Here is a 19,124-nt window from a genome sequence, read left to right on the forward strand (position 1 = left end):
AAGAAATAAAGTAGAAGAAGTAGAAGAAAATGGAAAACATAGAGGAAAGAGAAAAGCAGAAAGTATCCTATACTGAATGACATAAAATTAAAACAAAGCCTTAAGTAGTACAGATTTTTTTCCTGATTTTTCCACTCCCTTCTTTGTCAGCCTATATAACCTATTTTGACTTGAAAAGCCTTAGGGCCATCAGTCACAGGTGTCTCACACCAAGATCACAAGAAACGTTCACAGAGTCTCAATAGTCTCAGAATCCAGCTCCCAAGATCCAGTTTCTTTTGAATTTAACTTAATCAGAACATGCACACATTTTTCATAGAATGGGAAAATAGACACTTCTGCTAGTTCTGTTGCTAAATTTCATGGAGTAGATACAAGGCTGAAATTAATTTTTAAAAATTTTTTTTTCTTAAGTCCTACAGTTTTTCTATATTCATTTTGACTGAGATTTCATTATTACCACTGCCAAGAGTGACCAAATCTCTTCAGAAAGGACAAGAACTATGTGCCAATGTTGATAAAAGGGATAGCACACACAACAAAGATTTCTATGATGGACAGGAAGAATACATTTTCCCTGATGTGTGTGTTCCTGTAAGTGCATCACAAATTATCTGATTTGGATACTAAAATTCACCTTGAATATGGGAATTCAGTCAACTCCTTAGTTGATATAGACTGATTGCTGCTAGCCAATAATCAGACACAATTATGGATTCTGCCTATATGACTTGTAGTAAAAGCACAGTGTGCTTAAATGCCAACTAAAATATTTTCCTCCACAAAAGGGCGAACTTAAAGAAGTTTGAATTTTACTGGTTGTATTTTAGCTCTAGTACTTTTGCAGTAATTTCTCCAAGGAAAAACGTTTTGGGTTTATTTTTTTGGCCTTGGACCAAATTCACAAAGTGTTCTCTCAAACCAATTAAGAAGCAAATGTTCTAGATGTATATGAACTGGTGACAGTCAGCTGAGCTCCCACACTGGTACATGTTTATTTTAAATCTCTGAAGTTTTATGGGTATGGTGGTGGGTGGCTACATATAGTACAAAAGATTTCACTTTTACCATCACAAAAACTTATTCTTCCAAGTAATTGCTTGTGTTCTGCATTATTGAGTCTGTGGTCATTGTGAATGTCTGCCAGCCAAGCTTAATCTTTGCAGAATATGCAAGCAGTATGCACCACTTCCCAAAAGCTCACCAGGCCCTTTCCATTCCTTTTCCTTTCCTTTTCTTCCCTGTTAAAAACTCAAGATTTCTGAAGTCACATCAGTGCTGCTCCAGCAACATCCAATGAGACAAAGATATGTCTGATGAAATGCCTGTGAAACCTTCCTGTGAAGATCAGAAAACTGTTGGCAAAGACACAAAAAGCACAGTGGGCATATCTAACAAAGCTGGAGAGGCAAAAGGGAATGGTAAAGAATGCCAAAGAATGTTGAGGAAAGCAGCTGTGGATCGAGGGTATGGGAGAGAGCAGCTTGCTATAAATGCTGAAATATTTCCTTTCAGAGGCAAGTGTAATATCTTTCCCTTTAATTTCCATGCTTTCTATTTCTGATTTTGTTGTTTCTACTGATTTAAATATAAGCACAGGTAATAGTAGTGATGTGACTTTTGGTCATGAGAGAACAGAAAACAGCAGGTCTAACAAAGTTTAGTGCATACACAAAGCACTTACCTTTCCCACATGTAGTAGTGCACTCAGTTTTTCCAACCTGTTTCCAGTTGTATTCTCTATTTTGTCTTGGTGGTTGCATAGCAGGCACCTGGTTTTCTGGCTGATGAGAAGGAAATCTTCCTGGCTGAATAACTGGAAAAGTTCCAGCTGACTGTCCAGTGAGAATGTCTGTCTCTCTATGCAAATCCTCATCTTCATGACTTGTACTTTCTGGCATTCCTAACTGACCATTAAATGGCTCCCCTGATGATGGACAATAATAGAAAAGTAAAATGATGAGCCTTATGTGAAAATATTAGTCTAAGTTATGATTCTCTAATAATTAGAACTGGAGAATTGCTAAACTTGGGAGGAGCTTTAACCTGCTATGTAGAGACTGCCTAATAGTGACCTGCAAAGACTGAGTGTTTTAAACTAAGATAACCAAGTCTTAGCCAGCAAGTACATCAAAAACTAAAAACTGAAGAATCTCCAAAGACAACGTAGAGTTAACGCACCCAGTGTCAACATTTCCCAAAATATTTTTGTTTTGTTCCGTGCTCTACGTTCTGTGTCACAGCACAGCTGCTCCTCGTTATGAACATACCAAACACTCAGAAATTTGTCAGAGCAAGTCACGAACATTAAAAGGAGGACCAAATTCACTTGCAAAGTTTCTCCTGTCCTGCAGAACTTCCTAGGAGTACACACATCACATACCCACAGCTCAGGCAGGAGCTGCCCAGATTCTTGCTTGGGAAGACAACACTGTTCTGTTTCATCCTCCACAGTTCCAAGAGGAAAGGGGAAATATGGAGGGTTGTTTTAAATTATCTCAAAAAGAAAAAGACTCTGAAAAGAAAGATCATGTTCTATTTCGTTTCTGAGACATGGTTACAACACTGTTACTCAAAGTAGCAATCTTCCCAGCTAAAGCATAACAAACCCTGTCAGTTTTAATTGACTGAAGTTTGACCAAATCTATGCTGAGCTCTCATTCAACATGTGGGATGAAATTCTGGACCTCTCCCACATCAATGGCAGCATTTACACTGAGTTTCTTGGTATGAATTTCTCCATTAGATTATTAAGTAACAACACATGTTTGATAAAAGGAAATGGTGGCATTTTACCTGGCCTCCTGTGAGCAAGCAACTGAGGACTAATGACATTTTCTCCTGGAATGATATATTCATAATGTATACCCGGGTTAGGCTGCTGATGTATCATCTAAAAAGAAAATCAGCCATACATTGAGTTCTTCCACTTGTTATGTTACTAATACTTAAATATCAAGTTGAACTGATCAACAACATAACATTATTTATCACTGGTTGGGACAGAAGCATTGGTTAATGACTGCCTCAAAAAAATGCAAAAATAAGAAAATACAAGTTACTGTTTGCAAAGAAAATACAAGTTCCTATGTTTGCAAATTGTGCTAGTTTATGACAGTAGAGAAACTGTCTAAATCTTCTTTGAAAAACCTAAGACTGCCATGCTTGGGGCCAAGGTGTGTCTGTGAGCTGTGCCAGCCACTGCCTCCCCCCTTTCTTGTTAGCTATAACCTCCTGTAAGTCAGAAAGCTTATTACTCTACATTTCAGAGTGGAAGAAAGACAGCATGATCTCAGGAAAACAAAACAGAATGCCATTTGGAGTTCCCATCTGCAAATCTCTTCATTTTTCTACACAGAGCATAAAGATCATGAGTATGGGTGAATGGAGAACTATATGACTCAGGCACTGTAAAATGAAGTCTGAAAAAAACATCTGTATCTGCTTGGCTACACATTTCAAACCCAGGAGAGACAATGTGTCATACTGAGCATTGATTTTCTTGCATCTAGCACCTTTATCTTCCCACAGCAGATGAAAAAAGAGACTAAGCCATCATCTTATACTGAATTGTAGTATTCCTCCTATCAACCAGCAATATCTCAGGTGAGAGTTAAATCAGAAGTGGCAATCCACAGCTGCAGCCACAGAACAGGGCTGGTAGAGATACACCCATCATGGCAGCTTTTTTATAGTCCCTAAGCCTAAACCAAAACATTACAATATCAAACATCAAAACAAACATCAAATGACATCAAAACTTAAGGCTTTTTTATGATATTACTTTGGAAACATCTGTTTAATCCACTTCCTAATGTTTTTCTCTCTGGGTTATTATGTACTATGTCATAATTAATTAGCTGAAAATAAAAACTCAGGACCAAGTCTCAATTCACAAACCCTGTAACTGCACAATGACACAAACATCTGAAAAATACAGAGTCTGCATTGCACAGTTTAGGAGCCCAATTGTTTATTTTTCCAGCCTTTTCCCAGTCATACATTACAATCAATTGGGAAAGAAGTTTGGATCAGTTGGACTAGATGATCTAAGAGGTCTTTTTCAACCTTAATGATTCTAGAGTTAGCATAATTATTACATTGCTTTATTAGACACCATATAGCAGATGGGAATAACTTTGCCAACATCTAATTTTTCCCAGCTTAGTAATCAGGTATCTTAAGCTGCAATAGAGTTGCTATTAATTTTTCTATGAAATTATGCAGCACACTCACTTTTCCACCCCATACTGCACTCAAGGACAAAAAAGCCACAGCTGAGAAGAATCATAAGTTCAGTTAATCTAGTTTTTTCAAGAAAAGGATTTTCCTGTGTGGGAGTGTATAATCTCAGAACACACCATTCATCTGGGAAGAAGTTATAATCAATTCCAGTTAAGTTTCTTATTTCAGTATGATGAACTAAAAACCCATCCCATTTGCAGTAAAAAGCTTTCTCAATATGATTTCTCCCTCTTAGACACAATTTGTCTTCTCTCTTCCTTTCTTAAATAGCCATTATCTATGGTATCCTATCACAGCTTCATATTAAAACTGCCCTGCTTCAAATCCTGCACTCTATAGGTTTATGGACTTGTTTCTTTCAAAGGAAACTGAGATGGTGAGAGGCCTTGTCTGGCTTAAGTATTTGCTTCTTCACTGTAAAATTAAACTATGCCAAATTTGTTTCAATAGGAAAGTATCCAAAAAAACCCAGTTTACAGAAGAAAAGCCTTGGACATTTGTATGCCTTATTTCTACTTTATGGAACAAGTTCAATTGCTTTGACTGGATCAGTTAAGTCTGAGAGAAAAAGCCTTGATTCAGATTTCCTATGATCTGGAGCAAAATGGATACCACAGCAAACAAGTGTAAAACATCAAAACTAACATTTCCAAATTAAAGTAACAAAGTGTTGGTACCGAACGCCATGTTAGTGTTGCATATTAACAATGAACTAAACAATTTCTTTTCCATCAGGAAGAATAATTTAAATACTAACTCACATAGACATCAAGGACTTCATTTGTTGGCCCATCAGCTAAAAATGACTCCCCTGCGGTGCTGGAGATCTCATTGGGGCGTCTGTAAGTGAACAGTGTCCCACCACCTTCGTACCTGCCCGGGCGGTCGATGGCCCAGTTGCCGTTGATGATGGAGCGTCCGGAGCGGCTGCGCAGCGCTGCAGGGAGAGACAACACGGGCTGGGTCAAAGCAGAGCCCCTCCCCACACTGAGCACAAACAGCTCCCACACAGCACTCCCAGCTATGCCTGAGCCTTAGGAAACTCTGCCTCAAGATTTTCTGTTTATGCTGTAGGAAAAGAAAGAACAGCTTAGAAACCTTTTTCAACAGTTTCTCCCAGATGGCCACTGACTCTTAGCCAGCCAGCAGCACACACAACACACGTGGATGCCAAGGAAGTGGTTTTCCTGCACTTTCTTCCCATTGCATGGACTATTTTGTGATTTGGGCAGAACAAAACACAGAGTCATACAGAGAAAACCAATACATTACACAATGTGGAAGGACCAAACAATGTAGGGGCACATTAGTACCCTGAGGTTCCTGTTCCCAAATGTTCCTGTTACTCTTCATGAAGTTCTTTGGCTGGTTCCTCCACTTCCTTTACAGAACAAGATTTTTTTTTTTTTTTTTGGTCAGGATATCTACAGGGTCCTGATCTTGCAGCACTGCTTGGAGTGCTGAGCATTCTGAAAATGCCACTAGGATCTCTTGCATAAAAAAAAAGTGACTTGCAAATCAGATACTAGGCAGGGATTGGTAAAATATGGATGCAATATCCCACTAGGCAATGCATTCCCTTTGTTATTATGGGCAAGTCAGTGGTTTGGTGACATAGAAGCCTCTGTTCCTACTTTCTTTATTTGTTTATGTGACTATAATTTTCAGTCCTTAAGGTCAGAAACTCCTGCCACATATTTGTGCATAATTTATGCGACATTACAGTTGCATTTTTTACAAAAGATATATATAGAGAGGCTGAAACCCCAATCAGACATTGCTTAACTACACAGAACAAAACCCTTTCTCTAAAGGCTTTACTCATTGATTTTCAATTTTATTACAAAATAATTTGCTTTTAAAGAAAAGCTTTAAAAGAGACAACAAAATCTAGTAATACCCTTGGCTGCATCTTGCTTGGTAATTTACTTTTTATAAGTATCTTCAAACTGAAGATACAAGCTTTGAACTTAAAAAAAATTAGGATTATTCCAGAGACTGCTTCTTCTTCACCCTATCTGAACAATGGTGATAGTCAGCTAAAATGCTTTTAACATTGTACACAACCATTTATGCTACTAGGAAAAACTTACATGCATGGCCTAAATAATGGGAAATTAAATTTATGCCACTAATTCCAAAATAATACACATTAGAGGTGAAACTGTTATTGTTTGTACACATTCCAGACATCTGAATTAACTTAATTAATCAATAGAAGCAGTTTTTCTCTTTGCTGCAGGACTCAGAACAGAATGTCCTGTGAGAAGAGACAGTGACACTCCTTTGTCTTGTTAGGTTGTAAAATTCAGAATCTTTTGACTTGGAGGGGTTGCTGTTGACTACCCAACTATTTATAATTTGCTTAATATTGGTGAAATATTTTATGAAAGCAAAAATGTCAATGAATTTAATAGCTTTGGATCAGGACTCTGTGAACGTAATCACACATTTTTAACTTTTATTTTACTTAATGCTACATGTTTATTTTCCTAAGAGCAGTCATACAACCACTTGCTTCCCAGGTTTCATTTACTGACATGCCAACAAAGCAACCTCTGTACTGTGGACATTAGCTGAAAAATATTTTATACAATATCAGCCATGAAAATGGCTTCACCATTCCTTATTTTGTGCTGAGAAGAAAAATTACAGCTCAAAAAATATTGCATACAAATTAAACAGGAAATCAAGTCACATTATTTGCTTGCTATTTACGTGCTATTTATGCTTTGTTACTTTTTAATTAAAAGAACTATGGATTAAACACTTCTGCAAAATGTATTGGAGACTAATTTTATATTGGTTTATTAATGTGGAACACTTCCTTTATGAGCTGAGTATTTTTTCTTAGATTGATGCTAAACAAATAAGATAAATGAATCATCAAGAGCTCAAGAAAAAAAGACCTGGCTAAGATTAAATTATTATTAATAATGAAGCTGTAGAAAGATGGCTGTCTGAAAAACTGAGTGCACATTAAACTTTCATTTCAAATCCATCATATGACAGATTTGAAAGAGGCCTCTCCATAAAAAGGAAAAATGTGCCTCTTTTATGTTTTGATCACTCTGCATCCACCACCTCAACTCTGCCCCCTGAAGAATTTTTATGGTGCTAATATTTTTAGCCAAAGCATGAAAGATTACCAGTAATGAAAGTTTTACCAGTAATTCCTCATGAGGAATTCCTCATACAGGCTGTAGCTCATTTAATCTATCTTTCATCTTGGAAAAGGCTTTTAACTGAAACTGTGTTGTTTACAGTGGCCTTCAATAATGTTTTGCACTAGTAATAGGGAGTATTTCAGGATACAAATTCTCAATAACTTCTCCATATTAGCAGTTTGATCTATATTTTAAGTGCCTTGCTGTATGATTCCTATTTTTCTAACCATATCTGAAGACAAATATTTTAGGTGTGGGTGTAGTACCTCACTATTTGCAGTACATTTTCACCCAAAATAGGCACAGTACCAATAATGAAATGAAACTTCTTAAATCTGGCAGCAGCACTAATATGCAGAGTAATATAGTATATTTTTCTGTCCTAAGGCTTTTCTGTCTGGGAGAACAGTGTCCTAAGTCCTACTTAATTGCTTTACAAGCCATAATAAGGCTGTAGACAGACAGAAGTGAAGTTCTTTCCCACATACATGAAGTGTCTCTCATTAGGTCCTGGCCCACAGAGAGTGATGCAGGAAGAAGTTCCTCCCTCTGGGAAGTGATTAGTCTCAGAACTTGAGCTTATAGGGCATAATTAAAATTTTTGTCTAAGCCCAGTGAAAAAGCAGGGCTTGAATTTTAGCAATGTATTTCCTATCCTACCTCAGTAATATCAGGAAATATTCTCCACTGGCAAAAGCTGTAAATCAAGGATTTAGAAATAAGCAACATTTGGGACGTGGTAGTCTCCAACAGGGATACATTTCCAATACAGCATGTGATATTTTAGCCATGCAGCTCCCTCTGAACCTGCAGATGATAGTATTTGTCTTAGTTACATAATTTCAGTTAGAATCTGATTCTTGTATTTCAGGAGTTGATGGGACTGGCTGCTAATGGCTCTGAACATGATAGCTGAGCCCTCTGGCACAGTTCAGCTGCACATTAGTGAACCCAGCACAGAAACTCAACACATTTGGCAAAAGTCCTTTGGGTAGATAAATGCAATTGAATTATCTTCTAATCTAGACACTACTTCAGTCAGAAGGGCCAGATTAGTGAAATGCACATGTGTAAATACCCCACTCCTTTCTCCAGCTGGCATAACAAAAAGTGTTTTGTACCTCCTTGCATTCCTGATGACTGCCAAGAATTGGAATAATTGTATGACAGCTAAACTAAACCAGAATTGTGACATCTCTGCAGAAAAGAACACTCTATCTCACAAGAATTAAAAGCTGAAGTAGAAACTGTTTCTTTTGTTTGCTAAATAGCTTTTGTTCCTTGCTATGAGAAATTTGAGCAAATGAATACTGCTAAGCTGTTCTGAATTTCAAGTGGAATTTCTCAAGAATTTTGGATGCTCTGTGTGGTAAAGTTAAACACTGTAACTCAAAACACAGAGCTGCAAAGCACTGCTGGGTCCCCTAGCTTAGACATCAGTTGCTTGGCCCAGTGTCTGATATTGCTGCTCTCTGGAGAGATTTCAGACCTCATGGCTGATTTCAGGCTGGGCTAACACAGACACTGAAGCCCCAAGTACAGGCTGGTTTGAGTGAATGCTGACACCAGCATGGAGGAGAGATCTGAGATGGTTTTCCTGTCCTGGCAGCAGGGTGGAGCAGGAGCCTGTGGCTGATCTGTGGCCACTGGGCCAGCAGGGCAGGCAAACCTTGGACTAGGACACAGGGGAGACCCAGGCATGGGCATGGAGACTCAAGAGCAAACAGAGACCAGACTATGGGTGAGAAAAGATGGCCTTTGATTATTTCAGTGGCCTTTAGGATAAGGATATAGGTGCCTTGATTATTTCAGTGCCCATTATACTGAGGATACAGGCCACAAACTAAAGCAGATAGACTGACCATGTCCAGCCCTGAAAAAAGTCATCAAATTCTTCACTCATTCTCTCTTCCAATAAAAGTTGACAATAGCATATAAATCTTAAGTTTTTCACTTAAAACAACAATCATTTATGACAGATCCTCTGGAGCATCTGGTTCCTAGCAAAGAAAAATGACACAGACACTTGTGAGAGGCTGTCCCCATTTACCTGAGTACACCCTGCCAGAAGAGGAAATCTGGCACAATGAGCAAGGTGGCCAGAGAAAAGCTGGAAATACAGCACTGGTATCACTTTCTCAGGCATTACCTTCTGGCTATAAAGGCCAAAAGAATATGACTGAAATATTTCACAAAAAGTAGCACAGGATCATTCCAAATACAGAGAGCATTTCAGAGTATCATATCTTATTCAACTGCTCTTCTTTATCCCCATACTACCTACTAAGCTAATGAAAAAAAGTTCTCTGATCAAACTATTCACAGAAACACAGGAAAAAATCATGGGTTTGCAAGTTGTGAATCTAACCTCAGATCATCAGATAAGCCTAGCAAATTAATGGCAGTATTTTGTCTGCAGCACAGATGAAACAGTGTGGTCCAGATTCCAAATAGATGACAGAAGAAAATGAGTTAAGTATAATTAGCACAAACTATGTAATTTTTCTGCTATCAGAAACTGAATTTAAGTTTTTCCAAGCATATGTGAGAAACAATATATTAATGAAAAGAAAGTTGCTCTCTTCTTTTAGCAAGAAGTAACTTATTTTCCTCACCCCCACAGTGTGCAAGCAGATCACTTGCAAACAGATCTGCAGGCAGTTACTCCTAATTCTCAGCTTCAATCTTCTAGACCTTCTGCATCCATTCCACTGGTCTCCCAATCAAATACACTGTACAAGGATTGTTATATACATTGGTCTAAAACTGTGAAACATGACTGAAATTAATTTATCATTCTGAACATTAAATATTCAACATTTCAGAAGGAAGTTTCTAATGTCTCCTTAACAATTTCACCTTAGAAAAAAAAAAACAACCTTATCTTTTTGCCTTTGTCTTATTAAAGTTTGATAAGCCCTATCTTTCCCTTTAATAGATTATATTTATATAATTATCACCAGTACCACTTTTTCAGAACCACAAAAAGTGATTAGCTACAGCCTTAATTTTTGCTTAAATCAAAATTCATATAATCCATAATCTATTTTTTCAGCATGTGAGACAGTATTTTCCACACTGTTTACATTAGTAGTGAATTTAATTTTTTGTAAAAGTACATCCAGCACACGTAGCTTCATACTCAGCTGGGAACATTTTTTCCATGTTTGAGATAAATAAGAAAATGTTTGTATGGATGCTGTTTGTGAGTGAACAGCCTTTTAAATCCCTCAACCAGTAATTTAAACTGGTTTCCTGTTAAAAACACAAACTAAACAATTACTGCAATGTAACAGGTTGCACATGTCCAGGAAATACTGGATGCTACTGAATGGTTGCACAGATTCTTAACCAGTGGCACAAAGTCTTCAACTTTACATGAACCATTCTTTCCACTTCTAACAGCATCATGAAGAGAAAGGCTGTAGGGTTTTGTAACACCTTTTTCCAGTTATTACCTTCCTTAACAGATGGCTGCTAGTGCCCAGCAAACTGAGCTCCGTGGTACAAAGCTTCTTCATCACTCTCAGTGGGGAGTAGGGCAGGAAACTCACCACTTAATCCAGCAACTGATGCTGGAAACAGCATAAGATCTTCCAGGCACTGATCAATAACCAATAATGGTTCCCAGTGCTTACTTAAACAGAGTAGGAATAATAAAGCAGCAGAAAAAGGGGGCACACATAACTGGATTAACTTTTAAAGAATGAAGACCTTCAATACCTTGCACAAAAGCAGCAATCCTTTAATTGGTGTTTGTGCTATGCAAACAAACAGACCAAAGAGCCACCACCACATCCATGTTAAAACCTGTTCAAACCCAAGGACTACTGCTGCCCTCTGAGGGGTTTCTGAGAAGTCCCCTCTGTCACCCTGGTTGCCAAAAACCAAAAGAGACAACAAGTTACTGCAAGCTCACCTTTATACAACATACCAAACATAGCAGACCACAAATTTCTTCAAGAGCTTTTCTCCCATCTCAGGATCATTTCTGCCTACACTCAATAGGAGGGTGCCTGACAGAGTGAAGATAACACTGCTCATTTAAAATGGCAGACTGAAATGCTGTGCATAGTCTAGTATGGTATTTATCAGTCTTCTTTTAATCAACCACTGTTTCAATGTTTACAAGTACCCAACCCATTGCATTAACAACTATTTTGCTTCCAAATTAAACATCATGCTTGCATTATTTTAAAGGACTATAAACCCCAAGGAAGTTATCTGACCATGAAGTGACAATGCAAACTAGATACTAAAGGTCTTTCTGGACAATACTGTTATGCACATATTCCAAGCCCAGTGAGTTTCAACACTGCACATTTTTTCATTTATAATCCTATCAAAAATCCACACAGCAACTTCAGCAGTTAACAGCATTTCCTGATTAACTTCAGTGTAGGCAGAAACAAACTCCACCCTAAATACCAAAATACAAATTGGTTCCCTTTACTTACTGTCAGATACAGTTTAGGATAATGGTCATTTGAGAAAGAAAGGAATTTTCAGTAATCCAGTGAAGAGATAAAATACTTTCCACTTCCCTACTAGTTTATATCCTCAAATACCAATACCTTTATTTTGTTTTGCTTTTCTTGTCCATTCATTTAACATGCCTTTCTGTTGACTCCCACACAAAATCTATCCCATCTGTTTCCAAGTGCATCTTCATTTTAGGTATTACTCTCACTATGATGACTAGCTTTTAAAGCTCTTTATTCACATCAGGTCTTACTGTACACTGCTTTACTTCCCAAGCAAGGAGCCAGGCCCTTCAGTTGCCCTGTGGCAGCCCAGGCCCAAGGAAATCAATGGCACCATTGTAATTCAGGAGCTGCACAGGATCTGCCCCTGCTTGTTAAGCAGCAGCTTTTTTACATCCACAAGCACAGAGGCATAAAAGCCTGCTCAGAGTTCAAAAGCAGTTTTAATTTTTGTGCCCTGCTTTTCAAACATTTGTAAAATTATTTAGGTAGTTGAGAAAAAAAACAACCCCACATTTTATCCAGCTAGGCTGCAGAAGTGCTTAGTACAGTTCATTGCAGAGGGAGTGCTTGATGGGCACTTCCTTACCCTTCTCACAGGATTATGAGAATCCAATTAATTGATGTCAAAAAAACACTTTTAAGATAAGAAGAACCTTCTGTGATGATTTTCTCAAAGAACCAAGGAGCTTTTGTTTCAAAAGTCCAATTTTGGATGGAGGCATGAAATACAAACCCATACACTGGTAGATTTCAGCAGAAAACGCCATTCAGAGAAGGTAAAGGAAGGCAGCATTGCACAGCAAGAAGTTTTAGTCACTGTCCCCACTTTCTCTCTGGAACTACTCACCATGGTGAATGCATTTTAAGCCCTAAGCAGCTATACTGTTATTGAGGATTAAATTTAAGAGGCGGTGTCTTGAAATACTTCTGGAATATCTGAATGATCTACTGAAGTCTGGGAGCCTTTCAACGACTGAGAAACCTGGGCAGCTCTGCTTCTGCTCATGGGCACTGTGAATGCTAAACCATGCAGGAGGTGAAAGCTCTGGCCTGTCACTGCATTTTCTCAGAAGATAATTTCTAGTCATGGATATGGACTCTCTGGGAGTTGGATCATCATGTCAGCCAAGAGGCTCTAAATAAACATTTCATTCTATTCCATCATTTCTGCTGGGGATGCCAGCAAGCAGCACCTTTGGTAGCACTTCACTTTCATCTTTCATTTGAAACCCAGTGCTTTCTAAAAGATGACTACAATTTATTGGATGTGCCACATGCCAAACCAGAACCTGGTCTTCAGTAACTCAGACCAATTACATACATTACTATTAACATTAAATATTTTCTTGAAAAACCTTGTTTACACAGTGTGTTTTAAAGGTTTTAAGTTGCCAGAATCAGCACTTATGCAGACCTAGTGAATTCCACTACTGCATTATTCTGCACAAGTAGTGTGAGAAGTTTCACCCTTGCAAGGGGTGGCACTGAACTGCCTTAGAAGGAGAGCTCTTTGTTTCAATAATGTATGCAGTGGAGATGCCAAAGACATAGCACAAAGTCATAGCCATGAAGGAACACTCCCAAGGGCCACCATCAGGACAAGCTAATTCAATGTTAACCTGAACATATTAATGGAATTTCCCATGTTTGTCTTCATAAATTATACTATCTATGAGGTTCATGGCAATGCACTAAATTACAAACATGTCACAATTCTTTACAAACAAACAGAGCAGAATAAAATTCTGTAATTTTCTGTTGTAGCTCTCCAAAATCTGCACAACTGCTCAGAACTGAGCTCACACAAACAGGCAAGGGGAAGGAATCCCCTGTTCATTCATAAAGCAGTGAGCCTTTGCTTAAAGTAATTCACAAACTTTGAAGTTTCAATGCAAAATAGCTCTCCCTCTAATAAAACTAACTGCTGGCAGAACAGTAAACTAGGTCTGGTGCTCATTAGAACACTATGAACAGTTTCAAAACAATCCACGAGCAACTCTTCTGAACTGGAGACTCAAAAGCTTCAGGGATGAATTATGATGTGCTGTTTAGTGAGGCAAGGGTTAGAGGAAAAATCAATTTCTTGCCATATCAATAGATAAAGTCAGAAGAAACCACAAGTTCCTAACAGTATGTGCTTGCGTTTCAACAGACACGTGGGAGACTTCTTTTCAGAAGTCTGCTTTGCTAAAATTGCAACAGAAAATTTTGATGCTGAGAGCTTACAATCTCTTGACACAAATTTACTGCATCATGCTTTGCTGTCTTTTTTTCTTCCTTTTCAATTGGCAGAAGACAACTGAAGAAAGGTATTGTGTGTTCATAAATTTAAGCTCACACCAAACAATTTTCCATTACTTGGCCTTCCCCTCCATTAACAGGCTTGGGGAAGGAAAGAAAAAGCATTTTGTAAGAACAATCAAAAAATCTGAATTCTGAATATAGAACAACCTCTTCTAGTTTTGCCAGATGTTTGAGGAAAAATTCAATCCCCTAGTCCTCTGCAATCTGAGCCTAGAAGAGAATGATGAAGTGTTATGACAGAAACGCAACAGTAAACTTTCAATTCCACTTATGGAAGGATCTTAATTCTGCAGTCTGACTGAATATCAGCAGACACATTACACACTAAGGTGTTGTGGCCTTAGGTCCTTACAAGTAATTGTAATGAGGCCTCATTTCACCAATAATAACACATCTCTTTTCCAAGTTTTCCAATGCTCTGGTGTGGCTTATCATTGGAATGTCCCCATGCTTGGTTAGAGTCCTAACAGTTCCACTCCTGCTCCTTCCTGAGGTTCACCTCCCATGATTTCAGTGAAACTCCTGCAAAGAATCCTTATTTGAGGTTACATTCAGGTGTCCCTTGCTCAGGACCTGCAGGAGGTTTCACAGGTGTGGAGGAGCCCTCAGGCACAGCAATCACACCAAGGGAGTGCACCCTGCCCCAGGACTGTGCTCTTCTCTTCCATAGGAGAGCTGGAGTAGGGGAATGGACTTAAGGCAATGGGCTAAGGATTAACCCAAATAACAACAGCTGCAGCTGGACTGTTACACCCTTAAAACCCTTCCCTGGCATTTCATGCTTATCAGTGATCAACAGGTCACAGTTGTTCAGTGCTGGGGTCCCTAAGCCATGTCTAGATTAGCCATGCTAGCTGGCAACCTTTGCCAGGTAGCTCATTAAAAACCAGCCCATAATCTCACAGCAGACATTCACCTGACCCACATCTCTCCATACACTCACAGCATGTTCAGAATTACAGTAATTCAGTATTCAGAAAATGGAGTTATGACCATGGGGCAACTACTGCTGCCAGGGGTACAAATATGAAAGGGAGACTGGGTCTGTATGCTTCTAAGCACCCAAATTCTTCTGACACAAAGTGTTTGAAGTAATATTCAACAGAAAACAAAGACACTGGCCAAGCTAAGAAATAATGGATAAAGTTTAATCTCCCTTGACTAACTTAATCATACAGTCTATAAATCAAGTTTTAAATCCCCATATATATTGTGTATTAGAAAAGACTTGGATTTCTTTTGGAATTTAATGCTGCAATATAAAAATATTCTCTGCAGATGAAATCTCTTTATTGGATCCAACCATGAAGCCACTAATCATGTACAATTTCTACTGGGTGATTATTTTACTAAAAGAGATTTTGAAAAGGGTAAAACCAAAAATGTTGAAATTGAGCAGTTCAAAGGGAAATAAGAGAAGGAACAGCAAAAAAAAAAAGTTTCTTTTACAGAATCAAAGATGTAAGAACACATTCTATCTGACTAGATCAAGGGATGCTTAAGGAACAAAGAAAGGTTTTTCTCAATCCAAAAAAAGAATTTTGCTCAGAATAAAATAAGATTATGGAATCAAAGAATGCTGCACAGAAATATCTGTGACAATTGAAACCAGGTTCTCAACTATTTTTTCTTAAGTTTTGTTGTGTAGCAGTTGAACAGCTATTTAAATTAGTAACAATTTCTCCTCTTGGCACAAGAGGAAAGAATCATGTCTTCATGAGATTTGGGAATTTGCCTGTGGATAGTTTAGGAATTTGGACTGGCTCTGGTCGTTCTTTATGCACAGCTAAGTCACAGAATAAAACTAATTTTGAATTAAAATTTGTAAGAAAAGGTGAGCAGTATTGCATCAGACCGACTACATCTTGCTAACAATTTTATAAAGCAGTGTTTATTCCAGGTAAAATACAGCTGTGCAATAGATTACATGTGAAGGGTTTTAATCAATTCCCCAAGCTACTCCAAAGAGCACATGACATTTCCAGCACAGTCCTGTGTTGGCCTTTATAGGGACAAAGGAAGAATGGAGTGAAAGCAGAGAGTCAGCTGCATTAGTTAGAGAATTCATTTTACTGAGTATTGGCCAGTGCCATGAAAAGCATACACCAAAAGGTGCTCCATTGGCACCCACTGTTCAGACAGCTTAGGTATTTTAAGAAGTCTTGAACAAACAATGTGTTGATATTCCAAACACTATGTACCCTTCAAATGAGTGTTTTCATGGAAACTGCTTGGTGATTTGGTTATCAGCCAGAAGACAAAAATAATCTAAAGCTTTGAGATCTAAAAAGGTCCCATTAATTGGGTTCAGATTAATAAAGTCTGTTCAAACAGCCCATCTATTCCATGTTTTAATCCATCTTCTTTGAAAATTTTGCATTCAAGTTCCTAGGTTCTGTCCATAACAGGAAACAGAAGTCTAACCAAAACACTGTGAGAAAGGCTGAAATTAAAGATTTTTGGGGTCTGATAAGAAGCAGGAAATACTGAAAATCTTGCAGAGTCAGTTCTCCAGAGGCTTCCATGCCAAGGGGGTGTGCAAAGTTACATAAGCAATCAGATTGTTGGGTGTTTTACAAGTCAAACTGACCAACCATCCTTTCTGAGTTCTCTTTGAATTTTCCTTCTTCCACTAGTTTGCATATTTCTATTTCTCTCTTTTCCTGCCTTTCAAAGCAATCTTTCCCTATTTCACGAGAAGGAAAAAACCTTTAATACAGACCTTTTGAAACAGATGCCTCAGTGGGACTCATTGCTGCTGGCTGCTGTTCAGATGATGTATTTGCAGGGCAGATCATCAAAGTAACAGCAGGTTTCAGCTGCTGCTCTGCTGTAGCAAGTGCTGTTTTTATAAGAATGGTGCTTACAAACAAATGGTAAAAAAAATCCACCACCACCTCTGTCATACGATGACACAACTAGGAAATGAAAATGTGATTTCTATGGGTTCCAAAACTGGTCATGACCACTCCAGCCAATGAGCCAGGTATGATCCAAAAAGTACAGCCAGCACAGGCAATTGGAAAGAAACATTGATACTCTTCTTTAAGATGCAGAGGATAAAGGCCAAGAAGCTGTTTACCTGGAAAAGCAGCAACATGGAGAATTCTCCTGGAGATTCAGACTAGGTGGAAAGTCATGAGCCACCCAGGCAAGGCACTGTCCCCCAGATCTCCTTCCCTCAGCAAACAAGGAGAAACTTCCAAGCTCCTAAGTGAAAATGCTGATGGCAAGTGAGCTGCAGAGATCTGTTTTGTATCAGTGGTGGAAAGCTGGGACACACAAGTTAACCCAGCCATCAAGGCTTAACCTGAGGCCAGAGGAAAGAGTATTTCCCATCACCGAGAGGAGTAGCAAAGTCTGCCTTTTTGTAGTTTTTTTTTTTTTTTTTTTAAGATTAGCCATTTAATATATAAAAAATAATAAACTAGCTTTTGAGAAAGTATTTCTTTTTCAAAATGTGCCTGGAACCCTACAGACCACTATACAGAGAATTAGATACCAGCTGGCTATTTAATGAAGCCAGAAGGGAAAAGGTCACCTTGGAATTTACTATAATAAGATAACTCTGCCAGAAACTCTGAATTGTAATTATTTAAGCAACAGCAGTAATTGAAAAAATATATGGTCAGCAAAGAATAATGCCCTGGATATATTCTGTTCCAACTATAGGTCATTACACTAGGTAAGAGATGCTTGTGCAACTTGAATTCAGTGGAGTTTAATTCATTAGGGTTGAATTTCATCCAAAGTCTTAACAGCTTTGAGGGTTTTAGTAAGTGATCATCCAAGCCAAGTAATGTTGGCTACAGTAAGATGAACTTTATTTAGTGAAAGAAACATTCCCTGCAGAAAATCAATTTTAAGGACAATAGGACAATTGAAGGGATATAGAAGTGTAAGTGTGTGTACAGGGAGAACTGGGCAACCTAATAATGAACTACAGATGAGAAATGTTAGAAAGGGAGAGATTACACATCTCTAATTGGCTTGATATACTGTCTCCTATTAGTTTATAACCCTTTTGCATGAGAAGCAAGCTTGTGTAGGTCTTGATTCTCCCTCGTAGCTTATCTATACATATATTACCCTCAGACACAGGGATACAACCACAAAGAACAAGATCCAAACTCAGACTGATCCAAAATTTCTTGTCAGAATATACTTCTAAGATTTCTGTCATCTCCAGGCATAAACCAGAGACTCCTCATACCTCTCCACCATTGCCTGAAACCCTTCACACAGAACATGGGAGCCAGACTGGCTATGGTAAAGGTAATTAACCACTTAATATCAGAGCAAGCTGTAGGCCCCACACATACTGAAACTGCAGTTTGCAGAGGAAGACCATGAAATTATTAAAAATCACCATATAAACCCATTTAGCCATAACCAACCAACCACAATACCACACTTCTCAGCTCAAGAAAATGTGACCTATTCAATTTCTCAGGCCAGCATACCCAGTCTAAATGTAAATCCTGAAGGAAATCTGTCAGCAATTAGTGTAATATTAAATCAAAGGCACTGAATGCATGTTTGTCTGATCAGACCCTGGGCTTCTGTGCATAAAATAACAGCCATGGAAAAGCACTTTCCTGGATAGGTCAGCATTAGACACTTCAGTATTGGGGCTGTTTTTAAATCTCCAGTGAGAAAGACAAGTCTCCTGGGAAACCTTTGTTCCTTTTGAATTAAGGCATGGCCACACAGAGAGCAATTCATTAAAAACATTATTAATTCAGAGAATCAATATATCTACAACTAGCAATGCCTAGCTAACTAAACTGGATCTTCTCTGCTCATCAGATCTCTCCTAAAACTGTCCTTGAATTGAAATTTTTGAGGTGTCCCAAAATTTCTAAAGCATCCATTAATGACCAATCTGGTAGAGTCAGAAAATATTTGACCAAATATAGAA

General features: G+C 38.3%; 1 protein-coding gene across 4 annotated transcripts in view; it reads right to left on the reverse strand.

The window, feature by feature from the left end:
* The window catches only part of THSD4 (thrombospondin type 1 domain containing 4), a 204,362-nt gene that overhangs the window by 18,902 nt on the left and 166,336 nt on the right, over nt 1-19,124 (reverse strand). For all 4 annotated transcript variants that reach the window (XM_079318468.1, XM_079318470.1, XM_079318469.1 and 1 more), the window contains 3 exons: nt 5,007-5,182; nt 2,797-2,893; nt 1,685-1,927 (listed from right to left, as the gene is read on the reverse strand). In XM_079318468.1, the coding sequence (XP_079174594.1) occupies nt 1,685-1,927; nt 2,797-2,893; nt 5,007-5,182 (516 nt within the window). The remainder of the gene's footprint in view (nt 1-1,684; nt 1,928-2,796; nt 2,894-5,006; nt 5,183-19,124) is intronic.

This window comes from Erithacus rubecula (genome assembly GCF_903797595.1).
Source record: "Erithacus rubecula genome assembly, chromosome: 14".
NCBI lineage: Eukaryota > Metazoa > Chordata > Aves > Passeriformes > Muscicapidae > Erithacus > Erithacus rubecula.